At 42.9% G+C, this 14,740-nt stretch overlaps 1 protein-coding gene and 1 long non-coding RNA gene across 16 annotated transcripts in view; one reads left to right on the forward strand and one right to left on the reverse strand.

Annotated features, from left to right (window-relative positions):
• Positions 1-14,740, forward strand: part of MYH10 (myosin heavy chain 10) — a 145,250-nt gene that overhangs the window by 91,464 nt on the left and 39,046 nt on the right. For 7 of the 14 annotated variants that reach the window (XM_014864114.3, XM_014864113.3, XM_014864116.3 and 4 more), the window contains 5 exons: positions 3,139-3,201; positions 12,368-12,561; positions 12,654-12,775; positions 13,364-13,433; positions 13,522-13,682. In XM_014864114.3, the coding sequence (XP_014719600.3) occupies positions 3,139-3,201; positions 12,368-12,561; positions 12,654-12,775; positions 13,364-13,433; positions 13,522-13,682 (610 nt within the window). The remainder of the gene's footprint in view (positions 1-3,138; positions 3,202-12,367; positions 12,562-12,653; positions 12,776-13,363; positions 13,434-13,521; positions 13,683-14,740) is intronic. The other 7 variants (XM_014864117.3, XM_014864115.3, XM_070482346.1 and 4 more) reach the window with 1 other exon arrangement.
• Positions 6,381-12,383, reverse strand: LOC106845749 (uncharacterized). 2 transcript variants are annotated; one of them, XR_006512467.2, is made up of 4 exons: positions 12,246-12,383; positions 11,323-11,440; positions 7,085-7,202; positions 6,389-6,518 (listed from the first exon to the last, which is right to left on the reverse strand). It is a non-coding gene; the product is annotated as an uncharacterized lncRNA (long non-coding RNA). The 2 variants fall into 2 exon arrangements; XR_011493570.1 differs by lacking the exon at positions 7,085-7,202 and having other exon boundaries at positions 6,381-6,518.

Below are 14,740 nucleotides of genomic sequence, written 5' to 3' on the forward strand. Positions count from 1 at the left end.
AGCGCTGCTGAGTTGGAAATGTGCATGGGAAATGTCACAGAAAGAAGAGAAAGGAGTAATGCTGCCAATCTTAAATACTTGCATTCTATTAGGAATCAATTCAGTTGTGACTATATCGGGAACGATGTAGGTTACAGAGTGACACCATGCTCACTCCCGTCTCCTGGCCTCTTCTGAGATCTTAGAGCAAAGGCAAGGGAGTGAGATATGTAGACAAACTGTTGAGTGCCAAAGATGTCTGCGATGAATGCCATGAGAATGGTACAAAATCAGTTTTTAGTGATGTACAACGGAGGGAGGGACTGCTTTTTTCCTGAGGTGCTAAGGTAAAACGTCATGAGGAGGAGGCAATTTTCCTTGTCCTTGAAGGATAATAATTTGTTGAATAAAGAAATAAAGTTAACATTCACTGAGCACTTACTAAGTGCCAGGCAGTTTTTCAGCACTAATTCATGAGTCTTCACGATGTGATCATTCCTTAAACATTTAAGGCTGAGTAGTTTTACATGAACTGACTCATCTAGGGATGGGTAGTATTTTTAGAAGTGAAGTTGGCATGGGAGAAGAAGGGGTGAGAGTCGAGCACGTTGAATGATCATGGTGTGGGAGTGGAAAGTCACAGCTCAGGATCAGTGTCCCATTGGGCTTTACAGTAGGGCTGGGGCAGAAAGGGAGCCAGCAGGAAACGAGGCTGGGTGACAGGTGGAGACCAGACCACAGAGAACCCCGATGGCCAGTCTCAGGTGGCTTTGACTTTATTGAATAAATAACATCAATAGGTTTGTGAGCCAAGGAAGTAACACAGTGTGAACTTGGAGAAGTAAAGCAGGCAGTGGTTTGTTGGATGGTTGGTTTGGGGTAAAAAAACTTAGAAGCAGGATTCAGGTGCTTCCTGAATTCAGGTGACTGAGGATGAAAGCAGGGGGCATGGAAGGAATGCCTAGGAAAAAAGGCACAGAGGAAACCAGCATTTTTACTATTAAAGCCTTAAAAACTGATTTTCTCTCTTGATTTTGAATAAGAAGAGAAACAGATATTTGGGGACTAATGACAGTATAATAAAAGAAATTAGGTTCTCGGCTTACATACTGGTTCTGACGTTGTGAATCACTTTTGACTCTTATTTTTTAATATCTTTATCAAAAAATGATATTGTGGGAAACACCTATTGAGCACCTGCCTCATTCATATAATACCACATGTCTAACCATATGTTTACCCTGGTTATAATCAGTGAGGTAGATTTGGGAGCAATGAAAGACATGTCCACTGCCTCCAAGAGCTTGTCTTGTTGAAAACTCAGGATATACACAGATGCAATAATAGGACCAAGCGAGCCTCCATCTTAGCTCCCAGCTTCCTCAGCTTCCTCCTTCCTTTCCCCTTTAACTCCACATCTCACCATCCCCAGCATCAGAAAGCCTTTGGCAGCAGTGGGTCAGAAGTTTTAGGAACATAAGATTTGGTGGGCAAAGGTGGAGGTGGGGGCTGCAACACTCAGTGCAATTCCATTTCATAGATCATGTATCTTATAGGTAGGACCACGCCTGGACCATTTATTCATTTCCATTGAATAAATACAGAGAAGTTATTTCTTTGATTATAGAAACTTGGAGAGGAAACACTTGCCGCCCTGCAGAGCTCCTTCAGTCCTGGCCCGAGCCCTGTGCGTCTGTGCTGAGCCCAAGCTCGGGCCTCCCGGGCTGTACGGCTTGCACAGCCCTGTTGTGGCCCTGGCCTCTGTAGAGAAGACAGCTTGGGAGCGTGTTTGGCCACTTTCTGTCACAACAGGCTAAGAGCAATCTTATCTACCCCAAGTTTGGTTGAGCTCTGCCAGCATCTGCTCTGGAATAACCCCACATGTGTGCCCTCCTGATGATGTTACTCTTAGCAGGAGGTCCTGTCAGCCGTCAGCTTAGGTGGACAGTTACTCAGTTTAGTCTGAGAGACAGGCTCTCAGCGGTCACTCACTGGCAGGGGAGGGGCAGGTGGGGCAGCAGGACCACGTTTGCCCAATTTTGAGAACTGTGTTTCGTATATACAGTCAGTGGCAGGCACAGAAGTTTGAAGAGGTTTCTAAAGTGGAGAATTCATCACTGCCCACTCTGCATGTAGAGATCTCTTGGCATAAGGGGAGCTTTTCCCCTAGGAAAAGAAAATAGCCCTAGAAAAACGCAATAATTTTTCTCTCTTTATAGCCACATAAATGCAAAGGCAGAAAATGACAAGTTGACTGTAATGTATGAATATATGATGTATGAATATAGTTTGCCTGTGAAGGTGCAATACCTGGAGTATAAAACATTTTGTGTTAAAATAGACTTTGCGTTAGGGTTTTATGGAGTTTTCTCAAGGCCAAACCAGAAGAAATAAGACTTATTGGTGGCAGCCCTGCCCTAGAGATTCATAGGGCCCTACTTTTTGCTAAAAGATGTTTTGAGATCTCTCTACCAGCTGCACAGGATTTCTTGCCACTTCTTGGGGCTAATATATGGAAAAAACTAAAGATTGCATTTTCGTATAAATGTGCTTCCTAGGATGTTTTCATGAGTAATGGTATGATCAATAAGTATCGTCTTACTTATGATTTGAAGTTATTTTAACATTTTGCTACAACAGAACTTGAATTTTGTTTTCCTTAATGGTACTTACCTGTCAGTTATTTGTATTTGAGGCAAATTATATTTCCAAAGTCTATTGGAAGTAAAATTACACAGCAGTGTGAATTTTTTACAGTAAAAGCCACTAATATTTACATTTACCAGAATGCTCTAACTTACTGCAGTCTTGTCCTAATTTGCTAATTGCAAGATAATTTTATGAAAGACAACTCAAATAGTACAGTATTACTCTTCAATCTCATCCTGCATTTCCATGGGGATAATCATTTAATTTTGATATGATACACTGCTCACATCTGTGTTCTTTTGATTCAGGTTAAATTTATTTTATAAAGAATTTTGTCCAAATGTGCAAATTCTCTAAACAGTAAAGTTTGCATGGGATCTGCCCGGGACTAGCTACTTTTTGTAGCCCAATTTCAAAGTTTACTTGTGATGTCAAATGTCTCTCACACTAACTGAAGTGTTTGTGTATTTGCTCTTCTATCCTCCTGTTTTTGCTGTTTCTCTGCTTTAGAGATTCAGAATATTCAGAGAGCTTCTTTCTATGACAGTGTTTCTGGTCTTCATGAGCCACCAGGTGAATGTATAAAGCCTGTAGGTCTTCCAAAAACAGAAGGGTTTTAAGCCCACAGGAAGAACTTACGGGGGGCTGGCAGGGGGGTCGGGAGGGCAGGGTAGACTGGGGAGTGGGGCTGGTTTCTGGGTTTCTGTTTTTGTTTTGCTCATAGACCTGCATGAACCTTTCATTTCATGCTCAGTTTTATTATTCTTCAAGGCAACTGTTTGAGTGCATCAACAATTCAACTGCTACTGCCTACACATTGCTTCTTATTTTATGCATAGCACCTACAGCACTGCATATTAAAAGGTATGTCACTACCTTTTCCAGTAGTGCCATTTTGATACACAGTCCTCTCAGGGAATTGTTGGGAATTGATCTGCTAAATAACGTCTGCTTTGTCTTTCAACTACCTTTAAATTTTCAACTCTAAGGAATTCCAAGGAGAAATTTTTTTTTTGTCATTAACATTTTGTGAACAAATAGCTACATATTTATCTTACATGTGTTGGTCTCATCATTATATCTTTTGTTTGTAATTTATGTGCATATCTGCCTACATGGCTTTTTCTTTTGAACTGAAGACTGAAATTATCTACAAGTGTTGATATATGCAACTGAGACTAAGATAGAGTGGAGTGTTGAAATTTGTACATTGAACCTGAGATTCAGCTCCAAACATTTGGGCCTTGTGGTCTGAATCCTTAGCCCTGTTTAAAATACAGCCTAACCATGGCCTAGAGGCCCCCAAAAGCCCAATATAATGAAGATCACCCAGCCTTCCAATTATTTAGTGAAATTCAAAGATAAAGTCGAACTCATAAAATTTCCTTTATAATTTTTGGAACACAATAATGCTGAGACCCAAATCCATCTCAAAAGTTTTTTGAAAATATGTTAAAGGAACATTCCCATTTTAATCCAAGATCCCTAACATCATTTCTATCTCACATACTCTGAAGAAGCAGACTGCAAGCATTGGGGTGGGAAGAGGGAGGGCATGGATTATGCCAAAGATTATTCCGTGAGCTGGAATGAATATTCCACAGAAGAACTCCAAAAGAAGAAATCTTCGAACTCAGTCGCCTTTGGCCTTGGGGAGCACTAACAAAGTTGAGAAAGTGGAGAGAAAAAGAAAGAGCTAGGAGGTGGCTTTGAGCTTATGGTCTGCCTGGGACTTGTGCTTCTCTAAAAGATTAGTGATTGATCTTTTGGACTTTCTCCCAAAGTAGAGTGCCCTCTTTAATTAATTCCCTTTAACTCTTGGATTTCTAATCTTTTAAGAGAGTTCCAGACTGAGCTCTTTGAGAGTAGCGACAGTGCCTGTTTTTGTCTGCTGTCAATTTCCTCAGCCCCTGGCACAACGTAGGCACACTGTAAATAAGTCATTGAGTGAGGGCATTGATGGTGGGTGGACATTCCTCACCCAGTTTTCAGGTGCAGCAGCTTCGCCTAACACTCCAGCTGTGGCCTTTCCCTCTCCTACAGCGTGGGTGCTCTTTCCTGCGGCACCATGATCTTGGGGGTGTATGGACCACGTGTTTTTCTGTACCAGCAGAATCAAGTACAGAGCCACTCCTAGATGACATCATTCCAACAGGGAGTAAGCTCATTCACCTCGCCGTATTCTCATGTTGGCACTGAAAATGTGCCCGTTCCTGTCTCTCTTAGTGAGATGTCCTTTGGTTGAGTTACTCAGCTAAACCAAGTGTCAGGGGTCTCATTCTCTCCTTTTCCTTAGGGACCTTCCATCCACCGTGGGTAAATACGGTCTTTGAAGTGTGTGTAGTATTACTACAGCACAATGTTTGTCTCTTCAACGTGTGTTTCTGGATTCAAACCCCGGGGAGGAGTAACAGCTTTTAAATGAAAGTAGGGGCTTTAGTATTTTCAGTGATTTCTCAGAAGACAGTAGATGAAGCAGTTTCTAGGGATCCAAATTGAGATTGCGTTCAACATGCTAACATGTAGTGCATCTCTAAATGAGATAACACAAAGTTAATGGACGTTTTGCTTCTAGGTATGTTTATAATATCAGTAAAATAGCATTATGAAGAGCATGCAGGCTTTCGAGGATAAACATGAGAGATGAGGTAACGGTAAAGAGAGGTTTCCAAAAGCATCAAAGGAGAAGTGCGGAAGAAAAAAGAATAGATTTCCTAGAGGCAGAATAAGGAGGTCATACAAGTTTCTGCTATAAACCAAAGGACTGTTTTCTTCCAAAAATGTATTTTGAAAGTTTAGACCTCTGAGATAAACTAGTAACGGAAGATGCAAGCACAGTGAGCCAGCAAAGAGGGACTGTAACCTCAACGTTAGGGGCAGAGTCTTTAGACTTTTATAAAAGAGTCTGTGATAATAGGGGCTGTCTGTGGCTTTAGTCCTGGTCCAGACTGTGTGGAGGGACAGTTGTGTGTAATTGGCCCTACAATAGTTTAAACCTGCAGTCTCCCTCCCAGAGCAGCACCATTTAGCTTCTTTCAACTTGCACAACTGCTGGATGGCAGCTGACAGACCTGGAAGGGACCGCCAGAGAAAATGTGAGAAGTACGTGGAGCAAGTTGTAATTGTTGATAAAGCCCCCCACCCCCTGTTCAGTCTTTCATAGAAGTAGCACTTGAAACGTAGCAGCCATTAACCTGAGCCTGAGAGTCACTAAGGAGAGGTTGGTTACGCTGTAGGAGGGCTTCCCCATTTGTCACAAGCTCTTTGGGGTCACCCCTCGTCTCCCAAAAGCCACTGAATTCTTATCCACCTTCTTGTCATAATTTAGGGGAAAACTTTTTACCTTAGTCATGCTTCAAATGTAGAAACGATGATGCTTTGATTTTGGAAACTCTGAATGAGTCTTTTTTGGTTTCGGTAAGTTTCACTGGAGGCGGCTCTTAGAATCAACTGCTGCTTGGCAGTCTAACACGTGGCACCCCTTCAGTCTCCTTATAGGTTATGTCCAGCGGTAGTGATCTCTGTTTTTAGTGCCACTTTAGAATCTATGGTTTAGGTCTGACACAGTGTATGTGCTTTGTTAAACTGTCATCATTTTCAGTGGATGAAGGTTTTTGTTGTTGCTGCAGTATATTCCACTCCTTCGTGTATTTTTGAGTCTTAACAAGAGTTGGGAGCTCCAGGAGGAGCAGATTTTGGGTCCTGCAGCTGGAGTTCCTGAGGTCGCGTGGAGACAAGACACTTAGTTCTCAGGGTCATAGAGAGTATCAGACAAGGCACCGTGAGCCTGCAGGTGGGCAGCGCCCAAATCCATGATGTCTGGCGCTGGTCTTCCCGTGGCCACCTCCACAGCTGCTCTAGTTGCTGTTGCCCCCTTGTTGCTGCTGCTGCTGTAATTATGAAAAACAGAAAACCAATAAGTGTTTACTTCCTTGACTGTTACTTAATTCAAGTCCACTTTTATTCATAATGCCCCAAAGCCAAGCTGATAGGCAGTCATTCTGTGCTGCCCATGTCAGCATGGATTAAACACACGGGCCCTGCCGAGGGGACAGCAGGGGCAGGAGTGCAGGAGAAACTGCAGGGGTGACTGGGCTTCCCATTTGCCCACACGACTTCGGCTTCTGCAGAGGGTGGACACGTGAGGGAGAGAAAGGAGACAAATTCGAGTTCAGCTTAACACTAGTGCTTAGGAGAAGAAAGATTGCTTTCTCCTTAAATCACATGCTACCTGTCAATGTCTGGATTTCCTGGGATTTTTCTAAAACTTTACAAATACTCTAGAACAATGAACAGGTTGGTTCTACTAACCAGTTATGTAACTGTTATAAATTTGACATTACTGTGTAACAGGGATATTATGGAGATATACTATTTGATGTTAGGATTTCTTCTAGGAATTCAGCAGTTAAATATTTCTGAATCATTTTTAACCGTTAGTAACGTTTTAGTGCACCTTAGAGTCGCGCTGTCTTCGTTTATTTGAGTATTGAGGATCCGCTGCGTGCCCAGCGCAGCCCCGGGTCCTGGAGGCCTTCTGTGGGAGTGTGTGATGTAGTTCCTAATGATCCGGTCTGGATAGTAAAATTAACATTAAAATAAGTCTCTCCCCCATTTTTGGTTTCCAGACATATTAACTAGAGTGAGTTTCCAAAGAGCTCACTTAAATACTTCAAATTAAATTTGTAGCACTAGTATTTTGGCCCATGCACAGATCTAAAGAACATAAAAATCTCACATACCTCTCCTTTCCTGAGATCATCCCCTAGAAGAAGGGCCAGTTAAGCATTCTGGCACTAGATGATACCATTCTTTGTATAAAACTGTGGATGGCAGTTTTATGAGATAGATGATTACATGTTACATTTTTTTCTCTTAAGCTGTGAGTGTGCCCTTAGAGATTACAAGTTTGTGGAGCTCATCTAATTTCTGACTGTCCAAGTAAGTCTTATAGATTAATAAATTGTTAGTGTAAAATACTTTGAATTCTTTTCAGGCTACTGGGCAACCAAATAGTGAATTACAGTGCCTACCAGCCACCCTACCCAGGCTTTTCTGACGCCTCTGAGAGAACAGTGTGTAGCAGGAGGATAGACAAGCCATTTCCCACCCTGGAACCAGGGGCTGTAGACACTTTGAGGTGTTAGCGATGTTAGGTCTTAGAAGGAGGAGTGCTGCTCATTTAAGGAGCTGCTAGAATCTTGCCTGCATTTTCTGCCTTTCTCCAATTCCTGCTATAATCGTTCTCAACAAGAAAATCTTTTTTTTAAAGAGAGGTTTTTCTAGGTCTTGATTTTTGAGTGAAAGCACATATTATTAGTGTGATCCAAATCATTTAATGAAGTTCCCAAAGTGTTTCTCTCTTACCCACAAGATAATTTGGCTCACTGGTAAAAGCTAACCCTGAGTTTAAACTTTTGAATAAAAAGAAGAACTGAAAGTCTAAAGCATGAATTTTTTAAAAACCTAAATATTTAACTTTGGCTTTTTTAAGTTTAGCATATTAAAAGTAAATTTGAAAATCAGGTTCCATATTGTTTTAAAAAGCAGTCCTTTTTTGGGACTTATTGTTAGACACCGCCGTCCTGTCGTGTGCCCTTGCAGGCTGAAAAACTTGAAACCAATGTGGCTGAATCCCCGCAAAGTAAACCCAGTGCTCCTTCTCTTTTGTTGTGGGGTGACTTGTTCTTGTGGTTAATTTCGTGTTCATTCAGCAGATGTTTATTAAATAGCTGCTGTGTGCCGGGGACCATGCTCAGGCCAACATTGGGAGGTGGGGAAAGGCGGAAGAAATCATCTGAGCTGGTGATCCCAGAGACACCAGGGCTTGCCTCTCAGGGCCCTGCGTGTTAGATGCTGGAGAAACGTCCCCGGGGAAGCCCAGTCCAGTGGGAATACACACAGGACAGAGTGGAAGTGTTGTCCCAGGGATCTGGCATGGGTGATTTGAGGCCTTGAGGAGGGAGTGGCCTATTTAGACTGGAGGTAGGATGGAAACCAGAGCCCAAGAAGAGGTAGTTGGGTAAAGGAATAAAGATTTAAAAGCCATTAAGAATTTGTCAAGATGGCTGGAAGAGGGTGTGCATTCCAGGCAGAGAGAAAAGGATGGAGATTTGAAGGCCTTGTGTCTTTGAGAAAATGCAGCTGGTTTGTACAATGGGACCTTAGGTGTGTGTAGGAAAGTGAGGTACCTTCATTGAGCACTTGAGTGTTTTCCAGGCACCTCACAATTCTGTAAGGTAGCTCCATTTCATGGAGGAAGAAACTGAAGCTTGGAGAAGTTGAGTAACTTGACCCAAGATCACACAGCTCATGAGTGGCAAGTGTTTCTGACTCTGGATTGAGTTCTTCGTCACGGTGCTGTTCTACTGGGCTAAGTTATTTGGACCATATGTTACAAGCTTTAGAAGAAACTGAAGGGTTTTAAATATAGGAATAGATAACTTGTTTAGTTTTATCTTTTAGAAATAGCTGTTAATCATTACACTGGGACCAGAGAAATAAATGGAAAGAACAGTGTGGCGGCAGGGGGAGGGGATGGAATGGGAGAGTGAGGCTGGAGGAAGGGACCGTTTAGGGGGTGATTGCAGAATCCAGGTGACAAGTTAGAGCCCAGACTAGGGCAGTACAGAGGACAGAGGGGATGGATTGAAGACATGTGGAAGCCTGGCTTGACCAGTTTTAGTGAGCAGCTGGGTGTGAAAGAGGAATCGAGGCCGAGCCCTGGTTTCTGGCTTGAGTAACCAGTGGTCACGTCTGCAGAGGGCATAGAGAAGGAGGAACAGGATAGAGGGTGGGGTAGAGAATGTGCTCCAGTTTAGGATCTTGCCCTTCTGTACTTTTGGCCACTTCTCCTCGTCTTCCTTACCTAGCTCTTCCTCCTCTCCCCAGCTCCTTGGGGCTTGGTCCCCGGCCCTCATCTCTTTTCATGAACCCTTTAGGTGGCTCATCCAGTCCCATAACTTTAAATACTACCCGTTAAGTCGACAACTCCAAAATTTACCTTTCTAGTTCAGACGTCTCTTAGCACCAGACTAGAATGTTCACCTGTTCACGTGACATATCATCTCCACCTCAGTGTCTCACAGGCACCCCATACTTACAAGAGTTTGGATCCTGTCTTCTTACCCACAAAACACACTTCTCTCCCCATCTTCCCAGTGGCACCACCAGCCATTCAATTGTTCATACCAAAATCCTAGGAGTTATTCTTGACATGTCCCTCTGCCTTATTTTCTGTATCAAGTTAATCATTAAAGCAAGTTGATTCTCCCAGCAAAATATGTCTGGAATCTTCTTTCTCTATCCATCTCCTTTATAATCTCCCAAGTTCAGGCTGCCATCATCTCTCTTAGAGCCTGAAATACTAAATCAGTCACCTATCTGCTCTCCCCGATCCCTTGTCCAATCCATTCTACATGTAGCAGCATCATGAGGGTCTGTCATCTCCTTACTCATAATGCTTCACTGGCACTAACTTCTGTCACTTATTCCTGCCCCTGGTCCTTCACATATGCCATTCTCAGTCTGGAATGGTCTTCTCTCCACTGGCTCATTCTTATCCTTTGGGCATTAAATGTAATTTCTCCAGAGAGATCTCTAACCACCCATCTTTCTCATAGCATTTTGTTCTTTCAATGCATTTCTCACTATTTGTAGTTGTAAATGTATTTGGTTTTTACTTCATTTATTTGCTAACATATATGTATCAAGCATGTTATGCCAGACATCATGCTAGGTTCAAGGGATGTAGTGTGGAGTAAAAGCAGACATAATAGGCACTTAGCGAGAATTTGTGGAAGGCAGAGGCACGTTTGTGACTTGTGGGTGGAGAGGAGAATATAGGTGTTTGGTGACTAGTGCTGGGTAGTCAGGTATAGCTAGTTAAAGTCATCAGTGAGATCACTCAGGATGAGAATATGGCTTGGGAAAAGCAGAAAGTCAAGTAATGTCTGCCTGGACTTGTATCTTGCTTTATTCTAGAGAGGATTTCAGGTGAGTTGAATTTGGACCCCTAGTGAGGGCCGTGATGTATAGGAAAAGCAGAAGAGAAGTCATCAAGGAGAGTGGAAGCTAGAAAGGTAGATGGAGGTCCGGGAGAAGGTGGGGTTCATAAAAGAAGGCAGGAGTGGAGAGCTTTCAGAATGCTGCCGTGATGGTCAACAGGTAAATGTGCCAGGGTCAAGTGAGATACGCACTGGATGGCATCTGCTATGAGCAGTTACCTGTCATTGCCTGAGTAGTATCAGGCAGGGGGAGAAGGGCAGCCTAGAAGCCAGTTGGCTACACGGTGGGAAATTAGTGAGAAAGGATAAGGAGTGGCAAATGTGTGGACTACTCTAGAAAGGAGGTTGGCTCCGAGGAGACAGAGGAGACGGAGAAGTGGGCAGACGCAGGATGAAGGGAAGTTCATTGTTTCGTGGTGCATGCGGGGCGGGGTTTGGTGCTGTTTTCTGCTGGAGTAAGTGAAGGGGGACAGGTTGAAGGCACAGGAAGGAAGGGCGGTCTCTCAGATGGATGGCAGCTGGACTCTAGAGCACAAGGAGAAGGAGAACTTTGACCTAAACCCTTGAGTCTGGTGGCTTTGCTTAGGAGAAATCCTAGTGTAGGTTCATGCATGAGCCTGGAAAGTCATCCGATTTTAGCCACCCTTCCCCCAGCTTCCACTCAAGGCCTGCATACCTTAACAGTTACCTTACTTCCTGGGTCACGGTTTCCTCTTCTGTAAAAACCTCCCTGGAAATTGAGAATTGAATGAGATCTTGCTGATAAAGCACTTCACACAGTGCCAGGTCCCCACGTGCTTTCTGTCCTGGGGAACAAATGAAAGAAATAGAGGTAGCTCTTAGAGTTGAAGAGGGCCTTAATAGGGGTAGTTCAACTGATATTTTGATTGTTTTCAAAATATTTCAGTAATGTGTTTCATTTCATTTAACTTTTTTTTTTAAATGAGAGCATCTTAGGCACCAGATGTTTTGCTGGTGGCTGGTGCACTGTGCTGGACTCCTGTTTGCAATCCTGTCGTTAGCAGTGTTAGGTCTGTGTGGAGAACAGACAGTGTCAGCTCCTTTGATAAGATTGTAAGGGCTGAGAAGTTTCACCATCGCTAAACTGAGCTTGGGCACTGATTCTTTGCGGGAGACTTCTGCCTATTTTGTGTTCTTGCCCTTTAACAAGTGTTATTCATGCTTTGAGCAGAGAAGCTGAACTGATTTAATCTAATCTTCCTGCGTTTGTTCCTGAAAGTTGAGTGACTTTTCTTATTGAAAACCTAATGACTAATAAGAGATGGCTCTGGTCCCTAATCCGTGAGCACATTCATTCAGTGGATTTGCTTTGTACAATCCTGTGTTTTTATAAGCCATTTCCTATTTTGAGACTTGACACAGTATCAGTTTGTGTATCAATAATGCCAGCCAATGATCTTTCATTTACCAAATAATTGTATATGTAACAGGCAAAATGTTATCAGATGCAGTGAATTCCTGAAACTAGCGCAGCGGGAGGCATCTGCTGGTCTGTGGTATGAAGCTGTCAAGCACTCCAGTACCTGCCATAGAGTGTGTGGCTGTTAGCTCCACGGCTTGTGCGGTGTCTAGATATGCTGACTGCCTTACCTCCACGGCATCTCTGTCATTTGCCCCACGAAGCTTGTGCTGCTGCACTGTCACTTTGTCTTCTCTTTCCCTGCTGAAGACCTAGGTTTGGCTTATTTCCTTTTCTTTTTTATTTCCACCAGTGGACCGTATTGTGGGTCTGGATCAAGTCACTGGTATGACTGAGACAGCTTTTGGCTCTGCATATAAAACCAAAAAGGGCATGTTTCGTACTGTTGGGCAACTTTACAAAGAATCTCTCACCAAGTTGATGGCAACTCTCCGAAACACCAATCCTAACTTCGTTCGCTGCATCATTCCAAATCACGAGAAGCGGGTATGTGTTAAGCAAAACATAGGCTGGTATTTAAAATCGGTCTAGGTCAGGTTACAAAGATTAAAGTGTAAAACTATCATTTGCTTGATTAGGCTGGAAAACTGGATCCGCATCTCGTGCTAGATCAGCTCCGCTGTAATGGTGTCCTGGAAGGGATCAGAATCTGTCGCCAGGGGTTCCCCAACCGGATAGTTTTCCAGGAATTCAGACAGAGGTATGGCTAACTTTTACCTTTTTTATGCTGTATGTATCAAAGCTTATCTGGATGTGAATCAAGCAATGAGATAACAAGGAAAAATTTTTCCTTGTTCCCTCCATAGTTTCAGTTTTCGAACAGAGCAATGCTGTTTTGGATGTCACCCTGATACTGTCTGATGTTCTAAATAGAGGCCTCTGAGCATTGCTCCTCCAGCCTTTTATGTTATCTAATAAATGTCTGCAAATTGACAGTGACTTAACACTCTAAGAGCCAGATTCTCCTTGCATCTTAAGGATGTGAACATTTTGTGGAAATAAAGAAAAACAAAAGGTTTTTAAAAACACTGTTCTTGATTCTTCTCTGCCACAACTTCTTAAACCTAGTCTTTGACCTGGAAGAATTCACCTCATTTTTATTTTGCTGCTTCTTTTAAGAAACAGAAACTAGATCTGCAGAAAATCAGAAAATCACTTGGTCATTTCCTTCCTCTTAATTTGACATCATTACCTATCATATTACTGCTTTCTAGAGCAAGCAAAACTCATAGTAGGTAAATAGTTTCACAAATTTTTACAAAAGGTTTTTTGGCTGCTTTTCTTACAGATATGAGATCCTAACTCCAAATGCTATTCCTAAAGGTTTTATGGATGGCAAACAGGCTTGTGAACGAATGGTAAGCTTTTCTTGATTTTTCTGATTTGTGGACTATTGATAGAATCTTTCCTGTAGCAAAAATAGTAAACAGACTTTTTCTCTCTTAGATCCGTGCTTTAGAACTGGACCCAAACTTGTATAGAATTGGACAAAGCAAGATATTTTTCAGAGCTGGAGTTTTGGCACACTTAGAGGAAGAAAGAGATTTAAAAATTACCGATATCATTATCTTCTTCCAGGCTGTTTGCAGAGGTTACCTAGCCAGAAAGTAAGTGGGTAATCATGAATTAAATGCTTACTAAGTATGTGCTTATGCGTGTGCTTGTGCAGAGCATTGAATTTCATACTAGAAATATAAGACTCTGTGAGACATACGGTCCCTGTCTATGGAAATTGTATTCTAGTGGGAGAGGTGGCCAAGTAAGCAGATAAACATTCTAAATAAGAAGATGTTGCAATAAGGTAATAAACGAGGGGCCGAGATAGACAATAAAGGGGTTGGGGTGCTGCTTCAGCGTGGGTCGTCCGGGAACTGAGGCTGAAACCTGAAGAATTAGAAGCTGCTAGCCCTATGAAAAGGGAAAGAGAAGCTTTCCAGTGAAGGAACCGTAGCAGCAGTTCTGGAAGGAGTATGGTGTCATTTGAGAAGGTGAAATAGTACAGTGCATCTGGAGCATGGCGAGTGAGCAGGAGCAAGGTGGGAGAAGAGGCTTGAGCAGTGGGCACTTGTAGGTGTTGGAAGTGCAGTAGAACAACATTGAGGGGTGATTTATACTTTCAGGGTCACCTGCTGCCTTGTGCAGAATGGATTGGAGGTGGGCAATAGTGGAATTGGGTGGGCCAGTTGGGAAGCTGTTGCCATGACTCAGTAGAAGATGGCAGTACCCAAGTGGCAGGACCCACAGTGCTGATGGAGCTTGAGAGAATGGGTGCTGGATTTGAGACCGGACAAAAAGGACTTAGAACAGGTTTGGATCTAGAGATAATAATGGTGTTTTCTTTACTTCTTCCTATAGAAGACGTAGGCTTTGGAAGTGAGAGAAGTTGAGAGAGATGAATAATGGCCATCTAGACAGTTTTGACAAACAGTGTGAACGCTTGCCCTGAAGGTTAACGTTCTGCAATCGTGTCCTCTAGACTTGGGTGGGAGAGCTGTGGTCATGCGCAGTCTGCTTGCCCAGACATCAGTCAAGAAGGTTGCAGACTGAATGAGGTGGAAGCAATGTTTGTGTCTTTGCCCATTAAATGAATACTGAGTAAAAAGGGTAGCAAGGAAAGTTGAAGAATGGATGACATCCTCAGTGATTCATATTAGGAAACATTTAG

The sequence above is a fragment of the Equus asinus genome, chromosome 13, assembly GCF_041296235.1.
Source record: "Equus asinus isolate D_3611 breed Donkey chromosome 13, EquAss-T2T_v2, whole genome shotgun sequence".
Classification (NCBI taxonomy): Eukaryota; Metazoa; Chordata; class Mammalia; order Perissodactyla; family Equidae; genus Equus; species Equus asinus.